The sequence below is a fragment of the Heptranchias perlo genome, chromosome 23 (assembly GCF_035084215.1).
Source record: "Heptranchias perlo isolate sHepPer1 chromosome 23, sHepPer1.hap1, whole genome shotgun sequence".
Taxonomy (NCBI): domain Eukaryota; kingdom Metazoa; phylum Chordata; class Chondrichthyes; order Hexanchiformes; family Hexanchidae; genus Heptranchias; species Heptranchias perlo.
The window spans coordinates 47,339,771-47,367,369 of record NC_090347.1 but is presented as its reverse complement, the minus strand read 5'-3'; the positions used below and the strand labels follow the sequence as shown (position 1 = coordinate 47,367,369).

The 27,599-nt window shown below is 48.5% G+C and overlaps 1 protein-coding gene across 1 annotated transcript; it reads left to right on the top strand.

Annotated features, from left to right (window-relative positions):
• The first annotated feature begins 633 nt into the window (after positions 1–633).
• Positions 634–26,582, top strand: LOC137341335 (tripartite motif-containing protein 16-like). The gene is made up of 6 exons (XM_068004460.1): positions 634–1,218; positions 4,948–5,043; positions 5,136–5,369; positions 13,422–13,590; positions 18,305–18,394; positions 26,008–26,582. Exons 1-6 carry the CDS (start codon positions 634–636, stop codon positions 26,580–26,582), a joined length of 1,749 nt encoding a protein of 582 aa, XP_067860561.1.
• The last annotated feature ends 1,017 nt before the right edge of the window (positions 26,583–27,599 follow it).

Below are 27,599 nucleotides of genomic sequence, written 5' to 3'. Positions count from 1 at the left end.
CGAGGCTCCGTCCTCAGGAGGATGTAAAAGATCCCATGGCCACTATTCAAAGAAGAGCAGGGGAGTTCTCCCCGGTGTCCTGGTCAATATTTATCCCTCAACCAACATCACTAAAAAGCAGATTCTCTGCTCATTATCACATTGCTGTTTGTGGGATCTTGCTGTGCGCAAATTGGCTGCCGCGTTTCCTACATAACAGTGACTACACTTCAAAAAGTACTTCATTGGCTGTGAAGCATTTTGGAACGTGCTTTCTTTCAATGCCGATGTTCAGTGTTGCACAGGGGGAGTCTGAATGTCAGGAACAACCCAAAAACCCAACAAGGAAGAGCTAGTGTAGAGTGAGGCAATGAATTAACAGTTCCTAAACCTGCTTGCCTCTTCCAACATCAACCATTGCCCCTCACAGTGACCAACTCCCGGGGGCAAGAGGGAATATCACGGGGGGCCATCACCCAACAGACAAATTAGACCAAGAGAGAAATCGAGGCTGTACATTTCTGATGTTGAAACGATCTGATTGGTGGCTGACAGTGTAATCCCACCCCCTCCCCATGGGTGTATTTAACTGCCTGTAAATCTGTTTAACTCCCAGTGTCACTCCCTCCTGCCCTTTGCCGTATTTGCCTCATCATGGCGGCTCTTGATGTGCTTCTCTCAGAGAACAGCCTGGTCTGTGGGATGTGTTTGGAAGTGTTCAAGGATCCCGTCACAATCCCGTGCGGACACAGTTTCTGTCTGGGATGCATTCAGGGCTCCTGGGATCAGGACACGGATGCCGGAGCCCACAGCTGCCCTCAGTGTCGACAGGGATTCACTCCGAGACCTCGGCTTCTCAGGACCCTCGTCCTGTGTAGACTCGTCGAACGCTTTGCCTCATCCAGGGGGAGGGTTGCTGACGGCCCTGTTGCTGGCCCAGGCGAAGTGGCCTGTGATTTCTGTACTGACACCAAGCTACAGGCAGCACAGTCCTGCCTGGTGTGTCTGGCTTCTTACTGTGGATTCCATCTGAAGCCTCACCTGGAGAATGCAGCATTCCAGCACCACAGCCTGACCGGGCCAGTCAACAACCTGAACCAGAGGTGGTGCCCAGCTCATGGGAAACCTCTCGACTTGTTCTGTAGAACAAACCAGGCCTTTATCTGCTCGGTGTGTACGACCAAGGAACACAGGGACCATGAGACAGTCACGGTGCAGGAGGAGGGGGCAGACAGACAGGTAAGCTCACTGCTGGGGGCTTCTTCCATCGTGCGTCACTTCACAGAAAGGAAATGGTCCACAGGAACATAGAAACAGGAGGAGGCCATTCAGCCCCTCGAGTCTGTTCCACCATTCAACTAGATCATGGTGTTCTTTATCTTAACTCTATTTACCTGCCTTTGTTCCATATCCCTTAATACCCTTACCCAACAAAAACCTATCAATCTCAGTTTTGAAATGTCCAATTGATCCCCAGCCTCAACAGGATTTTGGGGAGAGAGTTCCAGATTTCCACCACCCTTTGTGTGAAGAAGTGCTTCCTGACATCACCCCTGAACGGCCTTGCTCTAATTTTAAAGTTATGTCCCCTTGTTCTGGACTCTCCCACCAGAGGAAATAGTTTCTCTCTATCTACCCTATCAAATCCTTTAATCATCTTAAACAACACAATTAGATCACCCCTTAATCTTTAAAAACTCAAGGGAATACAAGCCCAGTCTATGCAACCTGCCCTCATAATTTAACCCTTTTATCCCTGGTATCATTCTGGCCCACTCCAAGGCCAATATCTCCCTCCTGAGGTGCGGTCCCCAGAACTGAACGCAGTTTCCAGATGGGGTCTGACCAGAGCTTTATATAATTTATCATAACTTCCACCCCTTTGTATTCCAGCCCTCTTCCATTAGCTTTTTAATTATTTTTTGTACCTGTCCACCAGCTTTTAGTGATTTCTGTGCTTGGACCCCTAAATTTCTCTGCTCATCCACAGTTCATAACTTCTCACTATTCAGAAAATACTCCGATCTATCTTTCTGGCTCTCTCTGATCAGTTCATGTTTGTCCAAGTGCACAGTCACTCTGTCCCTAATAACAGATTGGAGTGACTTCCCCACAACAGACGTTAGGCCTATCATTTCCTAGTTGATCTCTGCTGGAGGCTTCCTGACTACAGATTGGATGAGGACAGGTGTCAATCGGCTGTGATGCTGCCCACAGCGCAATAGCCGCCCATCATTTCTGTACGAGCTCACGCATGAAGACAGGCCCATTGGATGAAAGTGCCCGGTGCCCTGTGGGACCTGTACCCAACAATCAGTCAGTGCCATCAGCAGAGAGGGGATTATTAGTGAGAAAGGATCTCAGCTCGGAGGAGCAGGAAGTAGAAACAGTATGGGAGTAATTTATACCGGTGGGAGTAGTTTATACCAGTGGGAGTACTTTATACCGGTGGGAGTACTTTATACCGGTGGGAGTAATTTATACCGGTGGGAGTAGTTTAGACTGGTGGGAGTAATTTATACCGGTGGGAGTACTTTATACCGGTGGGAGTAGTTTATACCGGTGGGAGTACTTTATACCGGTGGGAGTAATTTATACCGGTGGGAGTAGTTTAGACTGCTGGGAGTAATTTATACCGGTGGGAGTAGTTTTTACCGGTGGGAGTAGTTTAGACTGCTGGGAGTAATTTATACCGGTGGGAGTAGTTTATACCGGTGGGAGTAGTTTATACCGGTGGGAGTAATTTATACCGGTGGGAGTAATTTATACCGGTGGGAGTAGTTTATACCGGTGGGAGTAGTTTAGACTGCTGGGAGTAATTTATACCGGTGGGAGTAATTTATACCGGTGGGAGTAGTTTATAGTGGTGGCAGTAGTTTAGACTGCTGGGAGTAATTTATACCGGTGGGAGTACTTTATACCGGTGGGAGTAGTTTATACCGGTGGGAGTACTTTATACCGGTGGGAGTAATTTATACCGGTGGGAGTAGTTTAGACTGCTGGGAGTAATTTATACCGGTGGGAGTAGTTTATACCGGTGGGAGTAGTTTAGACTGCTGGGAGTAATTTATACCGGTGGGAGTAGTTTATACCGGTGGGAGTAATTTATACCGGTGGGAGTAGTTTATACCGGTGGGAGTAGTTTAGACTGCTGGGAGTAATTTATACCGGTGGGAGTAATTTATACCGGTGGGAGTAATTTATAGTGGTGGCAGTAGTTTAGACTGCTGGGAGTAATTTATACCGGTGGGAGTAGTTTATACCGGTGGGAGTAATTTATACCGGTGGGAGTAGTTTATACCGGTGGGAGTAATTTATACCGGTGGGAGTAGTTTATACCGGTGGGAGTAATTTATACCGGTGGGAGTAGTTTAGACTGCTGGGAGTAATTTATACCGGTGGGAGTAATTTATACCGGTGGGAGTAATTTATACCGGTGGCAGTAGTTTATACCGGTGGGAGTAATTTATACTGGTGGGAGTAGTTTATACCGGTGGGAGTAGTTTATACTGGTGGGAGTAATTTATAGTGGTGGGAGTAATTTATACCGGTGGGAGTAGTTTAGACCGGTGGGAGTAATTTATACCGGTGGGAGTAGTTTATACCGGTGGGAGTAGTTTATACCGGTGGGAGTAATTTATAGTGGTGGGAGTAATTTATACCGGTGGGAGTAGTTTAGACCGGTGGGAGTAATTTATACCGGTGGGAGTAATTTATCGGCCCCCAACAGTAGTTATACAGTTGGACAGAGTATTAATCTAGAAATAATTGGAGCTTGTAACAAGGGTAATCATGGAGACTTTAATCTTAATATAGACTGGGCAAATCAAATTGGCAAAAGTAGTCTGGAGGACGAGTTCATGAAATGCATCCGAGACAGTTTCCTCGAGAAACACGACATGGAACCAACCAGGGAACAGGCTATTTTAGACCTTATATTGTGTAATGAGACAGGGTTAATTCGTAATCTCACAGTAAAGAATCCTCCGGGACAGAATGATCATAATATGGTAGAATTTCACATTGAATTCGAGAGTGATGTACTTAAGTCTGAAACTGCAGTCTTAAACTTAAACAAAGCCAATTACATAGATATGAGGGGTGAGTTGGCCTAGGTTGATTGGAAATTAAATCAAAAGATGTGACAGTAGATAAGCAATGGTGAATATTGAAAGAAATATTTCATAATTCCTCATTGAGGAATAAAATCTCCACAGGAAAAGTGATCCATCTGGAGCAAACTAAAGAAGTTAGTATTAGATTAAAAAAAGAGGCTTATAATGTTGCCAATAGTAACAGTAATAGCAAGCCTGAGGATTGGGAGAGTTTTAGAAACCAGCAAAGGATGACCAAAAAATTAATGAAGAGGGAGAAAATAGAATGTGAGAGTAAACTAGCAAGAAATATAAAAACAGATTGTAAGAGTTTCTACAAGTATTGAAAAAGGGAGAGATTAGCGATAGTAAACTTTGGTCCCTTAGAGGCAGAGAAATTATAATGAGGAATAAGGAAATGGCAGAGACGTTAAACAAATATTTTATATCTGTCTTCACAGTAGAAGACACAAAAAACACACTTGAAAAAGTGGGGAACGAAGGGTCCAGTGAGAGTGAGGAACTTAAAGTAATTAATATTGGTAAAGAGAAAGTATCGGTTGTGGGATGCCCACCATGGAGCTCCTCACTGCAGACCAACCCTCTACACAACAGCCCCCATAACAGCAGAGACACGAGAAAAACTGCAAATGTTGGACCTACAAAACAGGTCAGTCAGCATCTGATAGAAAGGAAAGGTTTGGGTGAATGCTCTCCACCCAAAATATCAACCAGTATTTTCTCTTTCAGATGCTGACTGACCCATTGTGTGTCCGGGAGACTTGGGAACTGGGACCTTGGAATGGGAGGGGGTGAATTTTTTGTATCGTGTTAATGATTCACCGTTAATTTAATTTACTTTTCTACCTTCAAGAAACAACTTCTTGAAAAACAATGTGAAGTAGAAACAGAGACACAGAGAACCCTGGCCAAGATCAGACTCCTGCAGCAAACTGTTGACTCGCTCATGGTGAGTGGGACCTTGAACGGTTGGAGGTACAAGACTTGTTTGTGGTGCGTGTGGTTAGAAAGTCATTGGCCCTGTTTCCCATTCCCTGTTAGAGCTCTTCACTCAAAGTACGATCTGAAATCACCGGCACATTTGTTGAAATGACTGAAGCTGTTGGGGAAGCTGAGAGAGAAGTGATTGGATTGATAGAGAGTGCGGGGCGAACAGCACTGAGCCAGGCCGACGGCATCCGGAGCCGACTGGAACAGAAATGTGGTGAACTGAGAGAGAAAGAGCAGCGACTGAAAACCCTGTCAAAGAGCAGTGATCATGTGACGTTGGTGCAGGTAATGAATACACCTGAGTGATAAATACTGGATCCATTCCTATTCATTCATCCATCCAACAATCAAATGTCTTGATTCATATCTCACAGGTTAAACATGGTAACAGAGCATCGTGATGAAGCCCATTGTGTATGTGCCCAATAACAAGAGATAAACACACTGAGTGAGTAAACTCCCTGTTGTCTCAGTGAGTTTATCAGAGGGAACCTGAGTCATACTGACCAGGACACACAGACTCTGCTCCCCTGTCAGTGCTGAGTTGGCTAACCTCAGCTGGGCAGCTGTTCGGGGCTTCAATAGTCCAGGATGCTCCAGAGGGAGGGCCACCCCAGTCAGGGCTCCTGCACCTCATCCCTTCTACAAGTGTCTGTGTTTCACACAGTCGACCTCACCATCCTCCTCCAACGCCTCTCCTCATTTGTCCATCTCATTGGGACTGCCCTCGCCTGGTTCCACGAATCTGCATCAATGGATTCTCTTCCTGCCCCTGCACCGTTACCTCCGGAGTCCCTGAAGGATCTGTCCTTGACCCCCTCCTCTTCCTCATCTACATGCTGCCCCTCGCCAACATCTCCTGAAGACACGGGGTCAGATTCCACATGCACACTGACGACACCCAGCTCTACCTGGGTAGTTATAGGCCAGTCAGCCTAACCTTGGTGGTGGGCAAATTATTGGAAAAAATTCTGAGGGACAATATTAATCATCACTTAGAAAGGACAGTCAACATGGATTTGTTAAGGGAAGGTCGTGTCTGACTAACTTGATTGAATTTTTTGAGGAGGTAACAAGGAGGGTCGATGAGGGTAGTGCATTTGATGTGGTCTACATGGATTTCATCAAGGCTTTTGACCGGTCAAAAAAGTACAAGCCCACGGGATCCAAGGGAGAGTGGCAATTTGGATCCAAAATTGGTTCAGTGGCAGGAAGCAAAGGGTAATGGTCGACGGGGGTTTTTGTGACTGGTAGGTTGTTTTCAGTAGGGCTCCGCAGGGCTCAGTACTTGGTCCCTTGCTTGTAGTACATATCAATGATTTAGACTTAAATATAGGAGGCATGATTAAGAAGTTTGCAGATGATATAAAAATTGGCCGTGTGGTTGATAGTGAGGAGGAAAGCTGTAGACTGCAGGAAGATATCAATGGACTGGTCAGGTGGGCAGAAAAATGGCAAATGGAATTCAATCCAGAGAAGTGTGAGGTAATGCATTTGGGGAGAGCAAACAAGGCAAGGGAATACACAATAAATGGGAGGATACTGAGAGGTGTAGAGGAAGTGAGGGACCTTGGAGTGCATGTCCACAGATCCCTGAAGGTAGCAGGACAGGTAGATAAGGTGGTTAAGAAGGCATATGGGATACTTTCCTTTATTAGCCGAGGCATAGAATATAAAAGCAGGGAGATTATGCTAGAACTGTATAAAACTCTAGTTAGGCCACAGCTAGAGTACTGCGTACAGTTCCGGTCACTACACAGAATCATAGAAAAGTTGCGGTACAGAAGGAGGCCATTCGGCCCATCGTGTCCGTGGCGGCTGAAAATGAGCCACCCAGCCTAATCCCACTTTCCAGCACTTGGTCCGTAGCCCTGCAGATCACGGCACGTCAGGTGCACATCCAGGTACTTTTTAAATGAGTTGAGGGTTTCTGCCTCTACCACCCTCTCAGGCAGTGAGTTCCAGACCCCCACCACCCTCTGGGTGAAAAAAATTCTCCTCAAATCCCCCCTAACCCTTCTACCAATTACTTTAAATCTATGCCCCCTGGTTATTGACCCCTCTGCTAAGGGAAATAGGTCCTCCCTATCCACTCTATCTGGGCCCCTCATAATTTTATACACCTCAATTAAATCTCCCCTCAGCATCCTCTGTTCCAAATAAAATAACCCCAGCCAATCCAATCTTTTCACTTAGCTAAAATTCTCCAGCCCTGGCAACATCCCCGTAAATCTCCTCTGCACCCTCTCTAATGCAATCACATCTTTCCTGTAATGTGGTGACCAGAACTGTACACAGTACTCAAGCTGTGGCCTAACCAATGTTTTATACAGTTCCAGCATAACCTCCCTGCTCTTATATTCTATGCCTCGGATAATAAAGGAAAGTATCCCGTATGCCTTCTTAACCACCTTATCTACCTGCTACCTTCAGGGATCTGTGGACATGCACTCCAAGGTCCCTCACTTCCTCTACACCTCTCAGTATCCTCCCATTTATTGTGTATTCCCTTGCCTTGTTTGCTCTCCCCAAATGCATTACCTCACACTTCTCCGGATTGAATTCCATTTGCCACTTTTCTGCCGACCTGACCAGTCCATTGATATCTTCCTGCAGTCTACAGCTTTCCTCCTCACTATCAACCACACGGCCAATTTTTGCACCTGCAAGCTTCTTAATCATGCCCCCTACATTTAAGTCCAAATCATTAATATATATCACAAAAAGCAAGGGACCAAGTACCGAGCCCTGCGGAACCCCACTGGAAACAGCCTTCCAGTCGCAAAAACACCCGTCGACCATTACCCTTTGCTTCCTGCCACTGAACCAATTTTGGATCCAACTTGCCACTTTCCCTTGGATCCCATGGGCTTGTACTTTTTTGACCGATCTGCCATGTGGGACCTTGTCAAAAGCCTTGCTAAAATCCATGTAGACTACATCAAATGCACAACCTTCATCGACCCTCCTTGTTACCTCCTCAAAAAATTCAATCAAGTTAGTCAGACACAACGTTCCCTTAACAAATCCATGCTGACTGTCCTTGATTAACCCGTGCCTTTCTAAATGGCGATATATCCTGTCCCTCAGAATTGATTCCAATAATTTGCCCACCACCGAGGTTAGACTGACTGGCCTGTAATTACTCAGTCTATCCCTCTCTCTCTTTTTAAACAAAGGTACAACGTTAGCAGTCCTCCAATCCTCCGGCACCACATTGTGGGAAAGATGTGATTGCACGATAGAGGGTACAGAGATTTACCAGGACGTTGCCAGGACTGGAGAATTTTAGCTCTGCGGAAAGATTGGATGGGCTGGGGTTGTTTTCTTTGGAACAGAGGAGGCTGAAGGGAGATTTGATTGAAGTGTTTAAAATTATGAGGGGCCTGGATAGAGTGGATAGGAAGGACCTATTTCCCGTGGTAGAGAAGTCAATAACCAGGGGGCATAGATATAAAGTAATCGGTAGAAGGATTAGAGGGGAGTTGAGAAGAAATTTTTTCATCCAGAGGATGATGGGGGGTCTGGAACTCCGCCTGTCAGGGGTGGTAGAGGCAGAAACCCGCATCGCATTGAGCAGTGTCCCAGGCACCAGCAGTAGGTAATGTGGCCCAGATACCAGGGGCTCGATTTTAGGGTCGGGTTACCTGCGGGTTTCCAGCGGGGGGGCCCCGAAAATCCCGATCTCCGATCACGTGACCGGATTTGGACGAAATCCCGGCCACTTCCGGGTACCGCGCTGACGTGCGGGGCTGCGCGCGAAAGCCCCGCTGGTGGGAATCCCGCAGGCAATTAAAGCCAGTGGGGTTCCACTTGAGAGTACTTAACTTGCTCGTTGTGGTCAGTTAATGAGCTGAAGCAGCTGTCAAAAGAGGAAGTGTGGGATTTTAGGTTCAAGGCAGTGAGTTTCCCACACTGGGGGAAACAGGACCCTTCAAACCAGGCGTGTTGCAGCCAGCAGCCTGTGGCAGGTGCCAAGGTGCGCTCCACGGGGGAGAGTCCTCACCCACGCAGGAGGCCACCACGTCACATAGGGCAACCCCTGCCCCCCACCACCCCCCGGCCAAGCCAGAGGACAGACCGACACGAAACCGCAGCCCCAGTCCGAGGACCCACACACCTACCCTGCACAAACCCTCAGACCAACACCTGCCAGTTGGGTGGTGTGTGGACACCCTCGGAGGACGAAGAGCATGACCAGCACCAGCAGCCTCGCAGTCCACGCCGTCCGCCGCAGAGACGTGGATCCCCCCAACACGGTGTTGTTGCACGCCCACCTGCACAGCAGGAGGGAGGGCTACCGCAGAAAGAGACGCGTCGCAGAGGGCACTACCCTCGCCACAGGGTCCACAGACCGAGGCGCAGCTCCCCGGACCTCTCCGAGCAGCAGTGCACAGGGAGGCGCAGATTCGCTCGACATGTAGTCGTGGAGATCTGCAGCCTCTTTCATGCCGAGCTGCTCCTGGCTGGCCCCAGCACCAACTGCTTACCTGTCGCTGGCAAAGTCACCACTGCCCTCTACAACTTCTCCTCCGCATCCTTCCAGGGTGCAGCCGGCTACACCGCCGATGTCTCTCAGTCGTCTGCGCGGACGAGCCCTGCAAATACACCTGCACCTACTCTGCAGTAACACGATGGGTGGCATCAGTGGTGAGTCCTCATAGTGATACCCAGGAGCGGGCATTATTGGACACAACGGACAGGATTCGCAGAGACATGGCAGTGGTGGTGTCAATATAATGTGTGCTGTTTGTTGCTCTGAAATTCAATATGGGTAACACCCATGACAAACCCTCAGACACCCTTGTGCATCCCCTTCATGCTGACGAGACGTTTGCCTTACGCTGCCTACTGCACATATGCGATGCATGCCCTGTGGCTGCAGCACAGGTGGTGGCAGGTTGAGTGAGGCTGACCGTGAGGGAGATGCACGAGAGGGTGAGTATGAGATAGAGCCATGAGATTGTATGAGGATTGGGTTGAGTGGTAGTGGCGGGATGAGTACTGGCGAGGTGAGTAGGTGGAGGTAAGATGAGGATGGGGTTTGAGTGGGTGTGAGGGGTGATGTGACAGAGTAGTGTTGGCGGTGCCGAAGGAGATGTGGGGTGGGGGCAGTGTTGTGGCAGACGGAGTGTAGGGGAAAGACTTCGTGTTCTCACTGTGGCTGACCTACTTAGGTCATTGCAGCGCCTCCTGCACTGTATGCAGGTGGGCGATATGTTGGTGGTGCAGGTGACCTCCTCTGCCACCTCGAGCCAGGCCTTCTTGGTGGCAGAGGCAGGCCGCTTCCTCCCGCCCGCCGGGGGGAAGATCTCTGTCCTCCCCCTCCTCCTCACCCCATCTAGTGATACCTGGGGTGAGGCATCATTAAACTGGGAGCAGCCTTCCCCCTGGGCTGCTCCATGCTGTAATGTGTCCCATTGGTTGCAGCATCTGTCAGTGGAGGACTGCCCCTTTAACTAGAGAGCCTCCAGCTGACAGATCGTACTGCGCATGCGCAGCCCGCCCGACGCGCAGGCCAGCGCCGTGGACCCCGGAGGAGCAGGTAATTGGATCCTATTAGTGGGTTGCCTGCTACGATCGCGTGGGCAACCCACTAATTTCGCCGTTCGCGTTTTCGACGCTCCCGGAGGACCACCCGCTGGGAACCCGCAGGCCTGCTAAATTCGAGCCCCTGGTGTCTGAGACACTGCCCACTCCTGGGGCTCGATTTTACTGGCGGGTTTCCTGTGCGTTTCCAGTGGGGGGGGCCCCGAAAATCCCGATATCCAGGCACGTGACTGGATCGCGCCACGATCCCGCCCACTTCCGGGTTCCCCGATGACGTGCGGGGGTGCGTGCGTGGCCCCCGCTGGTGGGAATCCCGCAGGCAATTAAAGCCAGCGGGATGCCACTTGAGTGTATTTATTTCGCTTGTTCAGGTCATTAACTGACCTGATTAAGGGACTGTGTGCGATTTTGGAGAAACATGGAACTGTTTCACACACTGGGGGAAACAGTCCGAGTTGAACTGGACGTGTTGCAGCCATCAGCCTGTGGCAGCTGCAAAGGTCCATTTGACAGGTGGGGGGGGGGAGACCCTCACTCATTGCAGGAGGCCGCTCTGTCACTTGGGACAAAGTTTGGCCTCCACCAGCCCCCTCCGGACGGTCAAAGTCACCAACCTGCACACTTACCCCGGGGTCCGGAGACATGTACCTACCTTGCGGACCCCCTCAGATGTACATATTGCGGATGGGGGCCGCCGTAGCTGCAGTCATGACCTCCTCGGAGGGTGAACAGCATCACCAGCCTCACCAGCCTCACCAGCCTCGCCATCCACGCCGTCCACCTCTGACACGTGGAGCTCCACAACACAGTGCTGTGACACATCCACCTGTACAGCAGGAGGGAGGGCTACCGCAGAGAGAGATGCGTCGCAGAGGGCACTACCCTCGCCACAGGGTCCACAGACCGAGGCTCAGCTTCCTGGACCTCTCTGAGCAGCAGTGCACACGGAGGCTCAGAGTCACTCGACATGTAGTCGTGGACATCTGCAGCCTCCTTCATGCTGAGCTGCTCCCGGCTGGCCTGGGCATCATCTTCTTACCTTTCGCTGTCAAAGTCACCACTGCCCTCAACAACATCTCCTCCGCATCTTTCCAGGGTGCCACCGGGGACATCGCCGACGTCTCTCAGTCCTCTGCACAGAAGAGCCCTGAAAATACACCTACACCCACTCTGCAGTGACACAATGGGTGGCATCAGGTGTGGGTCCTCAGTGATCCTCAGGAAAGGGCATTATTGCACAAACCAGACAAGATTCACAAAGACATGGCAGTAGTGGTGCCAATATAATATGTGATGTGAGTTGGTCAGAAATTCAATATAAGTAACAACCATGACAAACCCTCAAACACCCTTGTGCATCCCCTTCATGCTCACGACACGTTTGCCTTATGCTTCCTACTGCACATATGTGATGCATGCCCTGTGGCTGCAGCACAGGTAGTGGCAGGTTGAGTGAGGCTGGCCGTGAGAGAGATGCACGAGAGGGTGAGTATGAGATAGAGCCATGAGTTTGTATGAGGATTGGGTTAAGTGGTAGTGGCGGGATGAGTACTGGTGAGGTGAGTAGGTGCAGGTAAGATGAGGATGAGGTTTGAGTGGGTGTGAGGGGTGATGTGACAGAGTAGTGTTGGCGGTGCCGAAGGAGATGTGGGGTGGGGGCGGTGATGTGGCAGACGGAGTGTAGGGGAAAGACTACGTGTTCTCACTGTGGCTGACCTACTGAGGTCATTGCAGCGCCTCCTGCACTGTATGCAGGTGGGCGATATGTTGGTGGTGCAGGTGACCTCCTCTGCCACCTCGAGCCAGGCCTTCTTGGTGGCAGAGGCAGGCCGCTTCCTCCCGCCCGCCGGGGGGAAGATCTCTGTCCTCCCCCTCCTCCTCACCCCATCTAGTGATACCTGGGGTGAGGCATCATTAAACTGGGAGCAGCCTTCCCCCTGGGCTGCTCCATGCTGTAATGTGTTCCATTGGTTGCAGCATCTGTCAGTGGAGGACTGCCCCTTTAACTAGAGAGCCTCCAGCTGACAGATCGTACTGCGCATGCACAGCCCGCCCGACGCGCAGACCAGCAGCGCGGAACCCGGAGGAGCAGGTAATTGGATCCCATTAGTGGTTTGCCTGCTACGATCGTGCGGGAAACCCACTAATTTCACCGGGCGCGTTACCCACGCTCCCGAAACCCAACCCGCCAGAAACCCGCAGGCCTGGTAAAATCGGACCCCAGGAGTGGGCAGTGTGTCAGACACCAGGAGTGGACAGTGTGTCAGACACCAGGAGTGGGCAGTGTGTCAGACACCAGGAGTGGGCAGTGTGTCAGACACCAGGAGTGGACAGTGTGTCAGACACCAGGAGTGGACAGTGTGTCAGACACCAGGAGTGGACAGTGTATCAGACACCAGGAGTGGACAGTGTATCAGACACCAGGAGTGGACAGTGTATCAGACACCAGGAGTGGACAGTGTGTCAGACACCAGGAGTGGACAGTGTATCAGACACCAGGAGTGGGCAGTGTATCAGACACCAGGAGTGGACAGTGAGTCAGACACCAGGAGTGGACAGTGTATCAGACACCAGGAGTGGGCAGTGTATCAGACACCAGGAGTGGACAGTGTGTCAGACACCAGGAGTGGACAGTGTATCAGACACCAGGAGTGGGCAGTGTATCAGACACCAGGAGTGGGCAGTGTATCAGACACCAGGAGTGGGCAGTGTGTATCTCAGTGTTGGACTCTGTGATTCTTGCTCGACCATATTTTGATTTCTGTGTTGTTTTTTTTTGCTTGTCAGGAATCATTTTCTTTGAACGCACCGTTGCAGTCTCGTGATATCCCGATGTTCCGGTCAGATGTCGGTGCCATGCTCACCCAGGCCAGTAAAGCAGTAACCGACCTCTCAGTGCTGATTACAGGGTATCTGAAAGCGGCTGTCAGACAACTGAAAAACAACAAAATACGGGGTCAGTTGGTTATTCGGCTGTCAGCCATGTGACAGGAAACCTGATATTCATTTTATTAATTTTGTTCAAATCGTCGTACGTTTTTGGTAATAATCCACTGACATGTCACAGCTTTACAAGCCTAGAAATTGCTGATTGTCATCTTAAAAATCTTTAACATTTGTCATTTACCCCCATTATCTCTGTAACTGTGACCATCATGCATTACCCCTCCTGGTTCTCACTGCAGGCTTTCCACAGTCAACTATCTTTCTCCAACACTTCTCCTCAGTGGAACTGCCCTCACCTGGTTCCACTCTTACCTTTCTGATCATAGCCAGAGAATCTCCTGCAATGAGTTTTCTTCCCACCCTCACTCCAATACCTCTGGAGTCCCCCATGGATCCATCCTTGGCCCCCTCCTCTTCCTCTACATGCTGCCCCTCGGCAACATCATCCGAACACAGGTCAGGTTCCACCTGTATACCGATGACACCCAGCTCTACCTCACCGCCGCCTCCCTCGACCCCCCACTGTCTCTGTGTTGTCAGACTGCTTCTTCGACATCCAGTCCAAGGATTCATCAACAGCACCTCCCAAACCCGCGACCTCTACCACCTAGAAGGACAAGGGCAGCAGGCGCATGGTCACACCTGCACGTTCCCCTCCAAGTCACACACCATCCCGACTTGGAAATATATCGCCGTTCCTTCATCGTCGCTGGGTCAAAATCCTGGAACTCCCTTCCTAACAGCACTGTGGGAGAACCTTCACCACACGGACTGCAGCGGTTCAAGAAGGCGGCTCACCACCACCAGATGGGCAGTAAATGCCGGCCTCGCCAGCGATGCCCACATCCCATGAACGAATAAAAAAAAAAGTCATGGATGAGCAGCAATTTCCTCCCGTTAATCATTGGGAAGGCCATTGTCTTCGGCCTGCAATAAACTCCATTCCCTCGCCACCAATTCCTTTTTCCAGGCACTGTCTTAGGCTGAATCAGACTCTTCACAACCTCAGTTGACCTTCCGACCCCCATCCTCTCCATCACCAAGACTGCCTACTTCCATCTCCGTAACATCGCCCGTCTCCGCCCCTGCCTCAGCCCATCTGCTGTAACTCTCATCCGTGCCTTGTTACCTCCAGACGCGACTATTCCAACGCTCTCCTGGCCGGCCTCCCATCTTCCACCCTCCATAAACTTCAGCTCATCCAAAACTCTGCTGCCCGTATCCCAACTCGCTCCAAGTCCCGTTTACCCATCACTCCTGTCCTCGCTGACCGACATTGTCTCCTGTTCCCCCAACACCTCAAATTTAAATTCTCATCCTTGTCTCTTCTGCTTCTCCCACTCCCTTCGCCGCACCATTGGTGGCTGTGCCTTCAGGCCTCTAGAGCCCAAGCTCTAGGATTCCCTGCCTAGTGTTGAATGATCAGTCTGTGCTGGGTTAGCTGATCTCAGACAGGGTGGTGATGGGTTGGTATAATTGACCTCAGAGGTCCTGGTTTAGAGAGGGAAAAAAACCAGCAATTATCCCTGCTCCTGCCCAGTATCCACAGACTCCTGCTGCCAAGTGAGCAGTGTGGATGTGGGCAATTACCCTCCCCTGTCAGCTCGCACCTGTAGACAGGCCAGGGGTGGGGCAGCCAATGCCCCCTAATAGTGATCTAGTGAGTTACTGCATTCAGCTGTACAGGGGAGAGGGGAAAGGTCAGGAGAGCAATAGTGATTGGGGATTCTATATTTAGGGGGACAGACAGGCGTTTCTGTGGCCATAGACATGATTCCAGGATGGTATGTTGCCTCCCTGGTGCCAGGGCCAAAGATGTCACTGAGCGGCTGCAGAACATTTTGGAGGGGGAGGGTGAACAGCCAGAGGTCGTGGTCAATATCTATACCAATGACATAGGTAGAAAGAGGGATGAGGTCCTGCAGGCAGATTTTAAGGAGTTAGGAAAGAGATTAATAAGCAGGACCTCAAGGGTAGTAATCTCCGGATTACTCCCAGTGCCACGTGCTGGTGAGTATAGAAATAGGAGGATAGAGCAGATGAATGCGTGGCTGGAGAGATGGTGCAGGAGGGAGGGCTTTAGATTCCTGGGACATTGGGACCGGTTCTGGGGGAGGAGGGACCTGTACAGGCCGGATGGGTTGCACCTCAACAGGGCCGGGACCAATGTTCGTTGGGGGAAGGTTCAAGTGCTGTGGGGGGGGGTTTAAATTAATTTGGCAGGGGGGTGAGCACCAGGATGTAGCATTGGAAAGGAGAAACAAGGTGCACAAAGGATTGGGAGAGACAGATAGCACGAGAGTAAGAAATAGTACAGTATTAGGTGGGATCAAACTAAGAGAGAGTACAAGAAAGTCTAAGACTGGTTTGCGGTGCATGAAGTGTGGTAAATAAGGTTGGTGAGCTGCAGGCACAAATGGCCACATGGGAATATGATGTTGTGGTGATAATGGAGGCCTGGCTCAAAAAAGGGCAGGATTGGGTACTAAATATTCCTGGATACAAGATGTTCAGGAAAGATAGGGAAGGAAAGAAAGGAGGGGGGGAATGGCAGAATTGATTAAGGGGAATATTCCCACGAGGGGGAAAGGTAGGGCAACTAAAGTCAGAGCTCCCTGGATGACAAAAGAGGTGGAGAGTAAGATGAAGCAGGAAAAGGGGGCGGACGACAGATGTCAGGTTGATAACACAAGTGAGAACCAGGCAGAATATAGAAAGTTCAGAGGGGAAGTGAAAAAGGAAATAAGAGGAGCAAAGGGAGAGTATGAGAATAGACTGGTGGTCAATATAAAAGGGAATCCAAAAGTCTTCCACAGGCATATAAATAGTAAACGGGTAGTAAGAGGAGGGGTGGGGCCGATTAGGGACCATGAAGGAGATCTATTCATGGAGGCAGAGGGGATGGCCAAGGTACTAAGTGAATACTTTGCATCTGTCTTTACCAAGGAAGAAGATGCTGCCAGAGCCTCAGATACTGGATGGGCTAAAAATTGATAAAGTGGAGGTACTAGAAAGGCTGGCTGTACTTAAAGTAGATAAGTCACCCGGTCCGGATGGGATGCATCCGAGGTTGCTGAGGGAAGTAAGGGTGGAAATTGCAGAGGTGCTGGTCATAATCTTCCAAACATCCATAGATATGGGGGTGGTGCCAGAGGACTGGAGAATTGCAAATGTTACACCCTTGTTCAAAAAAGGGTGTAAGGATAAACCCAGCAATTACAGGCCAATCAGTTTAACCTCAGTGGTGGGGAAACTTTTAGAAATGATAATCCGGGACAGAATTAACAGTCACTTGGACGAGTGTGGATTGATTAGGGAAAGCTAGCACGGATTTGTTAAAGGCAAATCGTGTTTAACTAACCTGATAGAGTTTTTTGATGAGGTAACAGAGAGGGTCGATGAGGGCAATGGGGTTGATGTGATGTATATGGACTTTCAAAAGGTGTTTGATAAAGTGCCACATAATAAACTTGTCAGCAAGGTTGAAGCCCATGGAATAAAAGCTGCAGTGGCAGCACGGATACACAATTGGCTAAATAACAGGAAGCAGAGAGTAGTGGTGAACGGTTGTTTTTCAGACTGGAGGGAGGTGTACAGTGGTGTTCCCCAGGGGTCGGTACTAGGACCACTGCTTTTCTTGATATATATTAATGACTTGGACTTGGGTGTACAGGGCACAATTTCAAAATTTGCAGATGACACAAAACTTGGACGGGTAACAAACAATGAGGAGGATAGTGATAGACTTTCAAGAGGATATAGACAGGCTGGTGGAATGGGCAGACACGTGGCAAATGAAATTTAACGCAGAAAAATGCGAAGCGATACCTTTCGGTAGGAAGAACAAGGAGAGGCAATATAAACTAGAGGGCACAATTCTAAAAGGGTACAGGAACAAAGAGATCTGGGGGTATATGTGCACAAATCGTTGAAGGTGGCAGGGCAGGTTGAGAAAGTGGTTAAAAAAGCATACGGGATCCTGGGCTTTATAAATAGAGGCACAGAGTACAAAAGTATGGAAGTCATGATGAACCTTTTATAAAACACTGGTTCGGCCACAACTGGAGTATTGTGTCAAGTTCTGGGCACCGCACTTTAGGAAAGATGTGAAGGCCTTAGAGAGGGTGCAGAAAAGATTTACTAGAATGATTCCAGGGATGACGGGCTTTAGTTACGTGGATAGACTGGAGAAGCTGGGGTTGTTCTTCTTAGAACAGAGAAAATTGAGAGGAGATTTGATCGAGGTATTCAAAATCATGAAGGGTCTAGGCAGAGTAGATAGAGAGAAACTTCCCATTGGCGGAAGGGTCAAGAACTAGAGGACATCGATTTAAGGTGATTGGCAAAAGAACCAAAGGTGAGATGAGGAAAAACTTTTTTACACAGCGAGTGGTTAGGATCTGGAATGCACTGCCCGAGGGGGTGGTGGAGACAGATTCAATCATGGCCTTCAAAAGGGAACTGGATAAATACTTGAAAGGAAAAAATTTGCAGGGCTGTGGGGAAAGGGCGGGGACTAGCTGGAATTCTTTTGCATAGAGCCAGCATGGACTCGATGGGCCGAATGGTCTCCTTCTGTGCTGCAACCTTTCTACGATTCTATGATTCCGGAGTGTCAGTGAGAAGGAGGGATAATTAGGGGTAAAATGAATAAGGAAAGTAATAAGACACGAACGACACAAAGTGAGGTTATTAAATGTTCCCTGTGTTTTTCCTACACACAGAACCGGAGCCAGATCTCCCCACACCGACTCCCTCTCCCCACATTCCCCAGCTTCACCTGGGCCTGGAGACCAGAGAGGATTTGTTACCCTGTGAGTGTTCGTCACTAATTTATCAGACGGGTTATTTACTGCCTTTCTGTTTAAACATTCACCATTGAGGGGATGGGCAGAGGGTGAGGGATACATGGGTCTCCAAGTAAGGTCTCACCACTCAGCCTGATAATGAGGACTCTGCGATTCCCATTTCTACACCACGATTTCTCCCCGGGCCACTTGTTCGTTTCACGATTTCTCACGTTCGATGTTGGTATCTCACGATCCTCCGAGGGAACCGCCATTCTCTGACCTGGGTGTGAACTGACAAAGCGGCTTCTCACATCCCGGCTACCGGCCGGACACTCAAATACTGACAGCGTCCTGACCTAATCATCGGGATTTTACTATCATCACACTCACACACTGAGAGTGAATATTGATCACACTCACACACTGAGAGAGAATATTGATCACACTCACACACTGAGAGTGAATATTGATCACACTCACACACTGAGAGAGAATATTGATCACACTCACACACTGAGAGAGAATATTGATCACACTCACACACTGAGAGAGAATATCGATCACACTCACACACTGAGAGAGAATATTGATCACACTCACACACTGAGAGAGAATATTGATCACACTCACACACTGAGAGTGAATATTGATCACACTCACACACTGAGAGAGAATATTGATCACACTCACACACTGAGAGAGAATATTGATCACACTCACACACTGAGAGTGAATATTGATCACACTCACACACTGAGAGAGAATATTGATCACACTCACACACTGAGAGAGAATATTGATCACACTCACACACTGAGAGTGAATATTGATCACACTCACACACTGAGAGAGAATATTGATCACACTCACACACAGAGAGAATATTGATCACACTTACACACTGAGAGAGAATATTGATCACACTCACACACTGAGAGAGAATATTGATCACACTCACACACTGAGAGAATATTGATCACACTCACACACTGAGAGTGAATATTGATCACACTTACACACTGAGAGAGAATATTGATCACACTCACACACTGAGAGAGAATATTGATCACACTCACACACTGAGAGAGACTTTTGATCACACTCGCTCACTGAGAGTGAATGTTGATCACACTCACACACTGAGAGTGAATATTGATCACACTCACACTGAGAGTGAATATTGATCACACTCACACAGTGAGAGTGAATATTGATCACACTCACACACTCAGAGAGACTTTTGATCACACTCGCACACTGAGAGTGAATATTGATCACACTCACACACTGAGAGTGAATACAGATCACAATCACACACTGAGAGTAAAAATTGATCACACTCACACACTGAGAGAGAATATTGATCACACTCACACACTGAGAGAGAATATTGATCACACTCACACACTGAGAGTGAATATTGATCACACTCACACACTGAGAGTGAATATTGATCACACTCACACACTGAGAGGGAATATTGATCACACTCACACACTGAGAGAGAATATTGATCACACTCACACACTGAGAGAGAATATTGATAACACTCACACGCTGAGAGAGAATATTGATCACACTCACACACTGAGAGAGAATATTGATCACACTCACACACTGAGAGAGAATATTGATCACACTCACATACTGAGAGTGAATATTGATCACACTCACACACTGAGAGAGAATATTGATCACACTCACACACTGAGAGTGAATATTGATCACACTCACACACTGAGAGAGAATATTGATCACACTCACACACAGAGAGAATATTGATCACACTTACACACTGAGAGAGAATATTGATCACACTCACACACTGAGAGAGAATATTGATCACACTCACACACTGAGAGAATATTGATCACACTCACACACTGAGAGTGAATATTGATCACACTTACACACTGAGAGAGAATATTGATCACACTCACACACTGAGAGAGAATATTGATCACACTCACACACTGAGAGAGACTTTTGATCACACTCGCTCACTGAGAGTGAATATTGATCACACTCACACAGTGAGAGTGAATATTGATCACACTCACACTGAGAGTGAATATTGATCACACTCACACAGTGAGAGTGAATATTGATCACACTCACACACTGAGAGAGACTTTTGATCACACTCGCACACTGAGAGTGAATATTGATCACACTCACACACTGAGAGTGAATACAGATCACAATCACACACTGAGAGTAAAAATTGATCACACTCACACACTGAGAGAGAATATTGATCACACTCACACACTGAGAGAGAATATTGATCACACTCACACACAGAGAGAATATTGATCACACTCACACACTGAGAGAGAATATTGATCACACTCACACACTGAGAGTGAATATTGATCACACTCACACACTGAGAGAGAATATTGATCACACACACACTGAGAGTGAATATTGATCACACTCACACACTGAGAGAGAATATTGATCACACGCACACACTGAGAGTGAATATTGATCACACTCACACACTGAGAGAGAATATTGATCACACTCACACACTGAGAGAGAATATTGATCACACTTACACACTGAGAGAGAATATTGATCACACTGACACACTGAGAGAGAATATTGATCACACTCACACACTGAGAGAATATTGATCACACTCACACACTGAGAGTGAATATTGATCACACTTACACACTGAGAGAGAATATTGATCACACTCACACACTGAGAGAGAATATTGATCACACTCACACACTGAGAGAGACTTTTGATCACACTCGCTCACTGAGAGTGAATATTGATCACACTCACACAGTGAGAGTGAATACTGATCACACTCACACACCAAGGGTGAATATTGATCACACTCACACTGAGAGTGAATATTGATCACACTCACACAGTGAGAGTGAATATTGATCACATTCACACACTGAGAGAGACTTTTGATCACACTCGCACACTGAGAGTGAATATTGATCACAATCACACATTGGGAGTGAATACTGATCAGACTCACACACTGAGAGTGAATAATGATTACACTCACACTCTGAGTGTAAATATTGATCACAATCACACACTGGGAGTGAATAATGATCACATTCATACACTGAGAGTGAATACTAATCACACTCACACACTGAGAGTGAATACTGATCACACTCACATACTGGGAGTTAATTCTGATCACACTCACACTGAGAGTGAATATTGATCACAATCACACACTAGGAGTTAATTCTGATCACACTCACATGCTGAGAGTGAACACTGATCACACTCACACACTGAGAGTGAATACTGATCACACTCACACACTGAGAGTCAATATTGATCACAATCTCACACTGAGAGTCAATATTGATCACAATCACACACTGAGAGAGAATATTGATCACACTCACACACTGAGAGTCAGTATTGATCACACTCACACACTGAGAGTGAATATTGATCACACTCACACACTGAGAGAGAATACTGATCACACTCACACACTGAGAGTCAGTATTGATCACACTCACACACTGAGAGAGAATATTGATCACACTCACACACTGAGAGTGAATATTGATCACACTCACACACTGAGAGTGAATATTGATCACACTCACACACTGAGAGTGAATACTGATCACACTCATACACTGAGAGAGAATACTGATCACACTCATACACTGAGAGTGAATATTGATCACACTCACACACTGAGAGTGAATACTGATCACACTCAAACACTGAGGGAGAATATTGATCACACTCACATACTGAGAGTGAATATTGATCACACTCAAACACTGAGGGAGAATATTGATCACACTCACATACTGAGAGTGAATATTGATCACACTCACACACTATCAGCATCAAAGTTACGCAGGGCAGGTACAGCGTGGGTTAGATACAGAGTAAAGCTCCCTCTACACTGTCCCATCAAACACTCCCAGGGCAGGTACAGCACGGGTTAGATACAGAGTAAAGCTCCCTCTGCACTGTCCCATCAAACACTCCCAGGGCAGGTACAGCACGGGTTAGATACAGAGTAAAGCTCCCTCTACACTGTCCCATCAAACACTCCCAGGGCAGGTACAGCACGGGTTAGATACAGAGTAAAGCTCCCTCTACACTGTCCCATCAAACACTCCCAGGGCAGGTACAGCACGGGTTAGATACAGAGTAAAGCTCCCTCTACACTGTCCCATCAAACACTCCCAGGGCAGGTACAGCATGGGTTAGATACAGAGTAAAGCTCCCTCTACACTGTCCCATCAAACACTCCCAGGGCAGGTACAGCATGGGTTAGATACAGAGTAAAGCTCCCTCTACACTGTCCCATCAAACACTCCCAGGACAGGTACAGCCCGGGTTAGATACAGACAGGAAACAGAGAGTGGGAATAAATGGGTCTTTTTCGGGGTGGCAGGCAGTGACTAGTGGGGTACCGCAGGGATCAGTGCTTGGGCCTCTGCTATTCACAATACATATCAATGATTTGGATGAGGGAACCAAATGTAATATTTCCAAGTTTGCTGATGACACAAAACTAGGTGGGATTGTGAGTTGTGAGGAGGATGCAAAGAGGCTTCAAGGCGATTGAGACAAGTTGAGTGAGTGGGCAAATACATGGCAGATGCAGTATAATGTGGATAAATGTGAAGTTATCCACTTTGGAAGGAAAAACAGAAAGGCAGAGTATTATTTAAATGGTGATAGATTGGGAAATGTTGATGTACAAAGGGACCTGGGTGTCCTTGTACACCAGTCACTGAAAGCAAATATGCAGGTGCAGCAAGCAGTTAGGAAGGCAAATGGTATGTTGGCCTTCAGTGCAAGAGGATTTGAGTACAGGAGCAAGAATGTCTTACTGCAGTTATACAGGGCCTGGGTGAGACCACACCTGGAGTATTGTCATAGAGAGTCATAGAGTCATAGAGTTATACAGCACGGATAGAGGCCCTTCGGCCCATCGTGTCCGCGCCGGCCATCAAGCCCTGTCTACTCTAATCCCATATTCCAGCATTTGGTCCGTAGCCTTGTATGCTATGGCATTTCAAGTGCTCATCCAAATGCTTCTTGAATGTTGAGGGTTCCTGCCTCCACAACCCTTTCAGGCAGTGAGTTCCAGACTCCAACCACCCTCTGGGTGAAAAAGTTCTTTCTCAAATCCCCTCTAAACCTCCCGCCTTTTACCTTGAATCTATGTCCCCTTGTTATAGAACCCTCAACGAAGGGAAAAAGCTCCTTAGTATCCATCCTATCTGTGCCCCTCATAATTTTGTACACCTCAATCATGTCCCCCCTCAGCCTCCTCTGCTCCAAGGAAAACAAACCCAATCTTCCCAGTCTCTCTTCATAGCTGAAGCGCTCCAGCCCTGGTAACATCCTGGTGAATCTCCTCTGCACCCTCTCCAAAGCGATCACATCCTTCCTGTAGTGTGGCGACCAGAACTGCACACAGTACTCCAGCTGTGGCCTAACCAGTGTTTTATACAGCTCCATCATAACCTCCTTGCTCTTATATTCTATGCCTCGGCTAATAAAGGCAAGTATCCCATATGCCTTCTTTACCACCTTATCTACCTGTTCCGCCGCCTTCAGGGATCTGTGAACTTGCACACCATTGTGTGCAGTTTTGGTCTCCTTACCTAAGAAAGGATATACTTGCCGTAGAGGGAGTGCAGCGAAGGTTCACCAGACTGATTCCTGGGATGGCAGGACTGTCGTATGAGGAGAGATTGGGTCGACTCGGCCTGTATTCACTCGAGTTTCGAAGAATGAGAGGGGATCTCATTGAAACATATAAAATTCTGACAGGACTAGACAGATTGGATGCAGGGAGGATGTTTCCCCTGGCTGGGGGGTCCAGAACGAGGGGTCACAGTCTCAGGATTCGGGGTAGGACATTTAGGGCTGAGATGAGGAGAAATTTCTTCACTCAGAGGGTGGTGAACCTGTGGAATTCTCGACCACAGAAGGCTGTGGAGGCCAAGTCACTGAATATATTTAAGAAGGAGATAGATAGATTTCTAGACACAAAAGGCATCAAGGGGTATGGGGAGAGCGCGGGAATATGGTATTGAGATAGAGGATCAGCCATGGTCATATTGAATGGCGGAGCAGGCTCGAAGGGCTGAATGGCCTACTCCTGCTCCTATTTTCTATGTTTCTATGTTACAGACAGAGAGAGACAGAGAGAGAGGCAGACTGAGAAAGAGAGAAAGACAGATAGACAGAGAGAGAGAGAGAGAGAGCAAAAGAGAGAAAGAGACAGACAGACAGACAGAGACAAAGACAGAGAGAGTGACAGACATAGAGAGTCAGAGATAGAGAGAGAGAGACAGAGAGAGACCAAAACAGAGAGAAAGACAGAAGCAGGGAGACAGAGAGAGAGAGAGAGAGAGAGAAAAACAGAGAGAGAGATTATCTTTGTCACCTGTAACCTTGTGAATCCTGCGTATCCCCTGACTGTAAGTGCTGGCTGATGGTCTCAGTCTCTACTGGTTATTTATCTCTAACGTCCTCCCTTCCCCTCTCTCCCTGAAGGTCCCGACCTCCTCAGTGGGAGATATTTTCATGGGCTCTGTGACTCCCTGGTACCCACAAGGCCGTTATTCACAGCAGGTCACACAGCCTGGTCCTATTCCCCAGCGATCAGACCCTCGGTGTCCAGGACTGTGAATCTCTCTGCCCTTTGCCTGCGGACTGTGTCTGATTACAGAGCCCCCCAGAGCTGGGTGTTAGCGTTCCCTTGTCCTCATCGCCGGGAGTTTCAAGCTCTCGATATTTAGTGAAATTCCTCGTGTGCCACATTCACTGTTCCATTGTGGACAATCTATCCAGACTGACTCCATTGGTCATGAACACAGTGACCAACAGGTGAATTCACACAACTAGATCTCTCTCCACAAACCCAAATCATTGGCCGTCACAGAGAACATGACCGAGGAAAGTCCCCCAGGGTCCCCACTCCTGATCATTACCTGGGGACTCGTGCTGGAGAGTGTGGACACAGAGTGAGTGTGGACAGGACTGGTCAGTCAATATCGAGCCCACAGGTTCACCATCAAACCCCAGCCCCTTGGCCAATGTACCAGTGAGCAAATGGTGTCTGTGGGGCTGATGCCCAGTCGGGAGTCAGGAGAGGAGGGGAGACAATTAGCAAGAAACAGTTGGGGGGTGTGTGGGCAGGAGATGGGTGATAAACTGAATCTAAATGTAAACATGTGTCAGCTGACCTTAGAGAATGCTGTAGTAACTTTTCTACACACACACTGTCAGCCTGGATCATAGAATCATAGAATCTTACAGCACAGAACGAGGCCATTTGGCCCATCGTACCAGTGCTGGCTCTTTGAAAGAGTTATCCAATTGGTCCCATTCCTCCGCTCTTTCCCCAAAGACCTGCAAATTTCTCCTTTTCAAGAATTTATCCGATTCCCTTTTGAAAGTTATTGAATCTGCTTTCACCACCCTTTCAGGCAGCGCGTTCCATTTTACAGTCTTTCAATTTTAGGTTTTTTAATTACAGGAATAATCTAAAATGGAATATAATGTGAGAATATAAGTCATTTTTTCATGTAAAATGGATTTCTTAACTATTTCTCAATCGGAGAGTCTGACAGCCCGATTCTCTCTCTCTGCAGACTCTGTAAAGTTGACCTTTGATCCCAATACGGTGAATAATTACCTCAGTTTATCGGATGCGAATCAAACAGTGACAGAATGCTACCCGGAGTCACAGGCCCGCCCTCAACACCCCGAGCGATTCGACAGCTTGTGGCAGGTGGTGTGCAGAGAGAGCCTGGCCCACGGTAAATATTACTGGGAGGTTCAAGGCAGGGCCTACCCACACAGCTTCATGGCCAAAGTGGGGGTGGCGTACAGGAGAATGAGCAGGAAGGGGGCCGAGCGGGCCTGTTGTATCGGAGAGAACGCTGTGTCCTGGTGCCTGAGCGTTTACCCGGACGGAGGAAGCTGGCACCGATTTGCCTCACGGCACAGAAGTAAAGGGGTTAACATCCCGGCAACAAGGTGTGAGCGGATGGGGATTTACCTGGACACTGCCGCAGGCACCCTCTCATTTTATGCGCTCAGTGACAGAATAATCCTTCTGCACACATTCCAGGCTGAATTCACCGAGCCTCTGTATCCAGCCTTCGGCCTATACTCCAAATCCTCTCTCACCATTCAGCAGTTTGATCGGGTACAGCAGGAGTAGGGCATTAGTTATCACTTTAATATCCTGTCCTAATCCTGGGCCTCATTCTCCCAGTAACATCTGAATTCCTTTTGGGAATGTTCTCCCTGAGATCAGTCTGAACGGTCTCACTGGACGGGCCCTGTGAGGTGGAGCAGAGACTGGGGGGGGCCTTCATACAAGGGTGGGTCACAGAGGAACAGGAGAGAGGGAATGAGTGGGGGCTGGAGAGAGACAGCGGGAGAGGGGGGAGAGGGGGAGAGCGAGAGAGGGAGGGGGAGAGAGAGAGGGAGAGAGACAGAGAGAGAGAGGACAGAGAGAGAGAAAGGGGGAGAGAGAGAGAGAGAGAGAGAAGTCAGAGAGAAAGAGAGAGAGAGGGGGAGAGAGAGGGGGAGAGAGAGACAAAGAAAGTCAGAAACAGAGAGAGAGAGAAAGAGAGGGGGAGAGAGACAGAGAGAGAGACAGAGGCAGAGACAGAGAGAGAGAAGGGAGAGAGAGAAGGGAGAGAGAGAAAGAGACGGAGAGAGGGGGAGAGAGAGGAATCTCTATATCACTATGTGATTAATAGTGAATCAAAGAATAATAATATCAGTGAGCAGACAATGGCAGATGTTTTATGTAGGAGACGGCTGTCATTGAGTAAATGCTCTGCCTGTGTGGGACTGAGATGGAGAGGGTGCTGAGTTTGCTGATTGCCCCTGGGGTAATGGTTAGGTAGGAGCAGGGAGGGGCTAATAGCCTCGACACCACTGGGCGAGGGAGGGGAAACCAGCCAGGCTCCCCACTCCTGATTGTAATGGAGTGACCCCCCCCCCCCCCACCCCGTGTGGGTGTCGGGTGAGGACAGAATCAGGCTTGGCAGTGAGGACCTCCATTGTTGAATAGCTCGCCTGGGCTGACACAGGACGAGTGGATGCTTCAGTGAGGAACCAGTGGGAAGCTGCACCCCAGGTGGAGTCAGCAGCTTTAGAAAGGGAGGGGGGGGGAAAGAGGAAAGGAAAGGGGAGAGAAGGTGGAGAGTTTGCTTTGCTCGCACTA

Excerpts from the sequence above, each read along its gene's own strand:
- LOC137341335 (XM_068004460.1), top strand. The coding sequence starts at position 634 with ATGGCGGCTCTTGATGTGCTTCTCTCAGAGAACAGCCTGGTCTGTGGG. Across the intron at positions 5,044-5,135 it reads AAACTGTTGACTCGCTCATG|AGCTCTTCACTCAAAGTACG; the intron begins GTGAGTGGGACC and ends ATTCCCTGTTAG. Across the intron at positions 18,395-26,007 it reads CAGAGAGGATTTGTTACCCT|ACTCTGTAAAGTTGACCTTT; the intron begins GTGAGTGTTCGT and ends CTCTCTCTGCAG.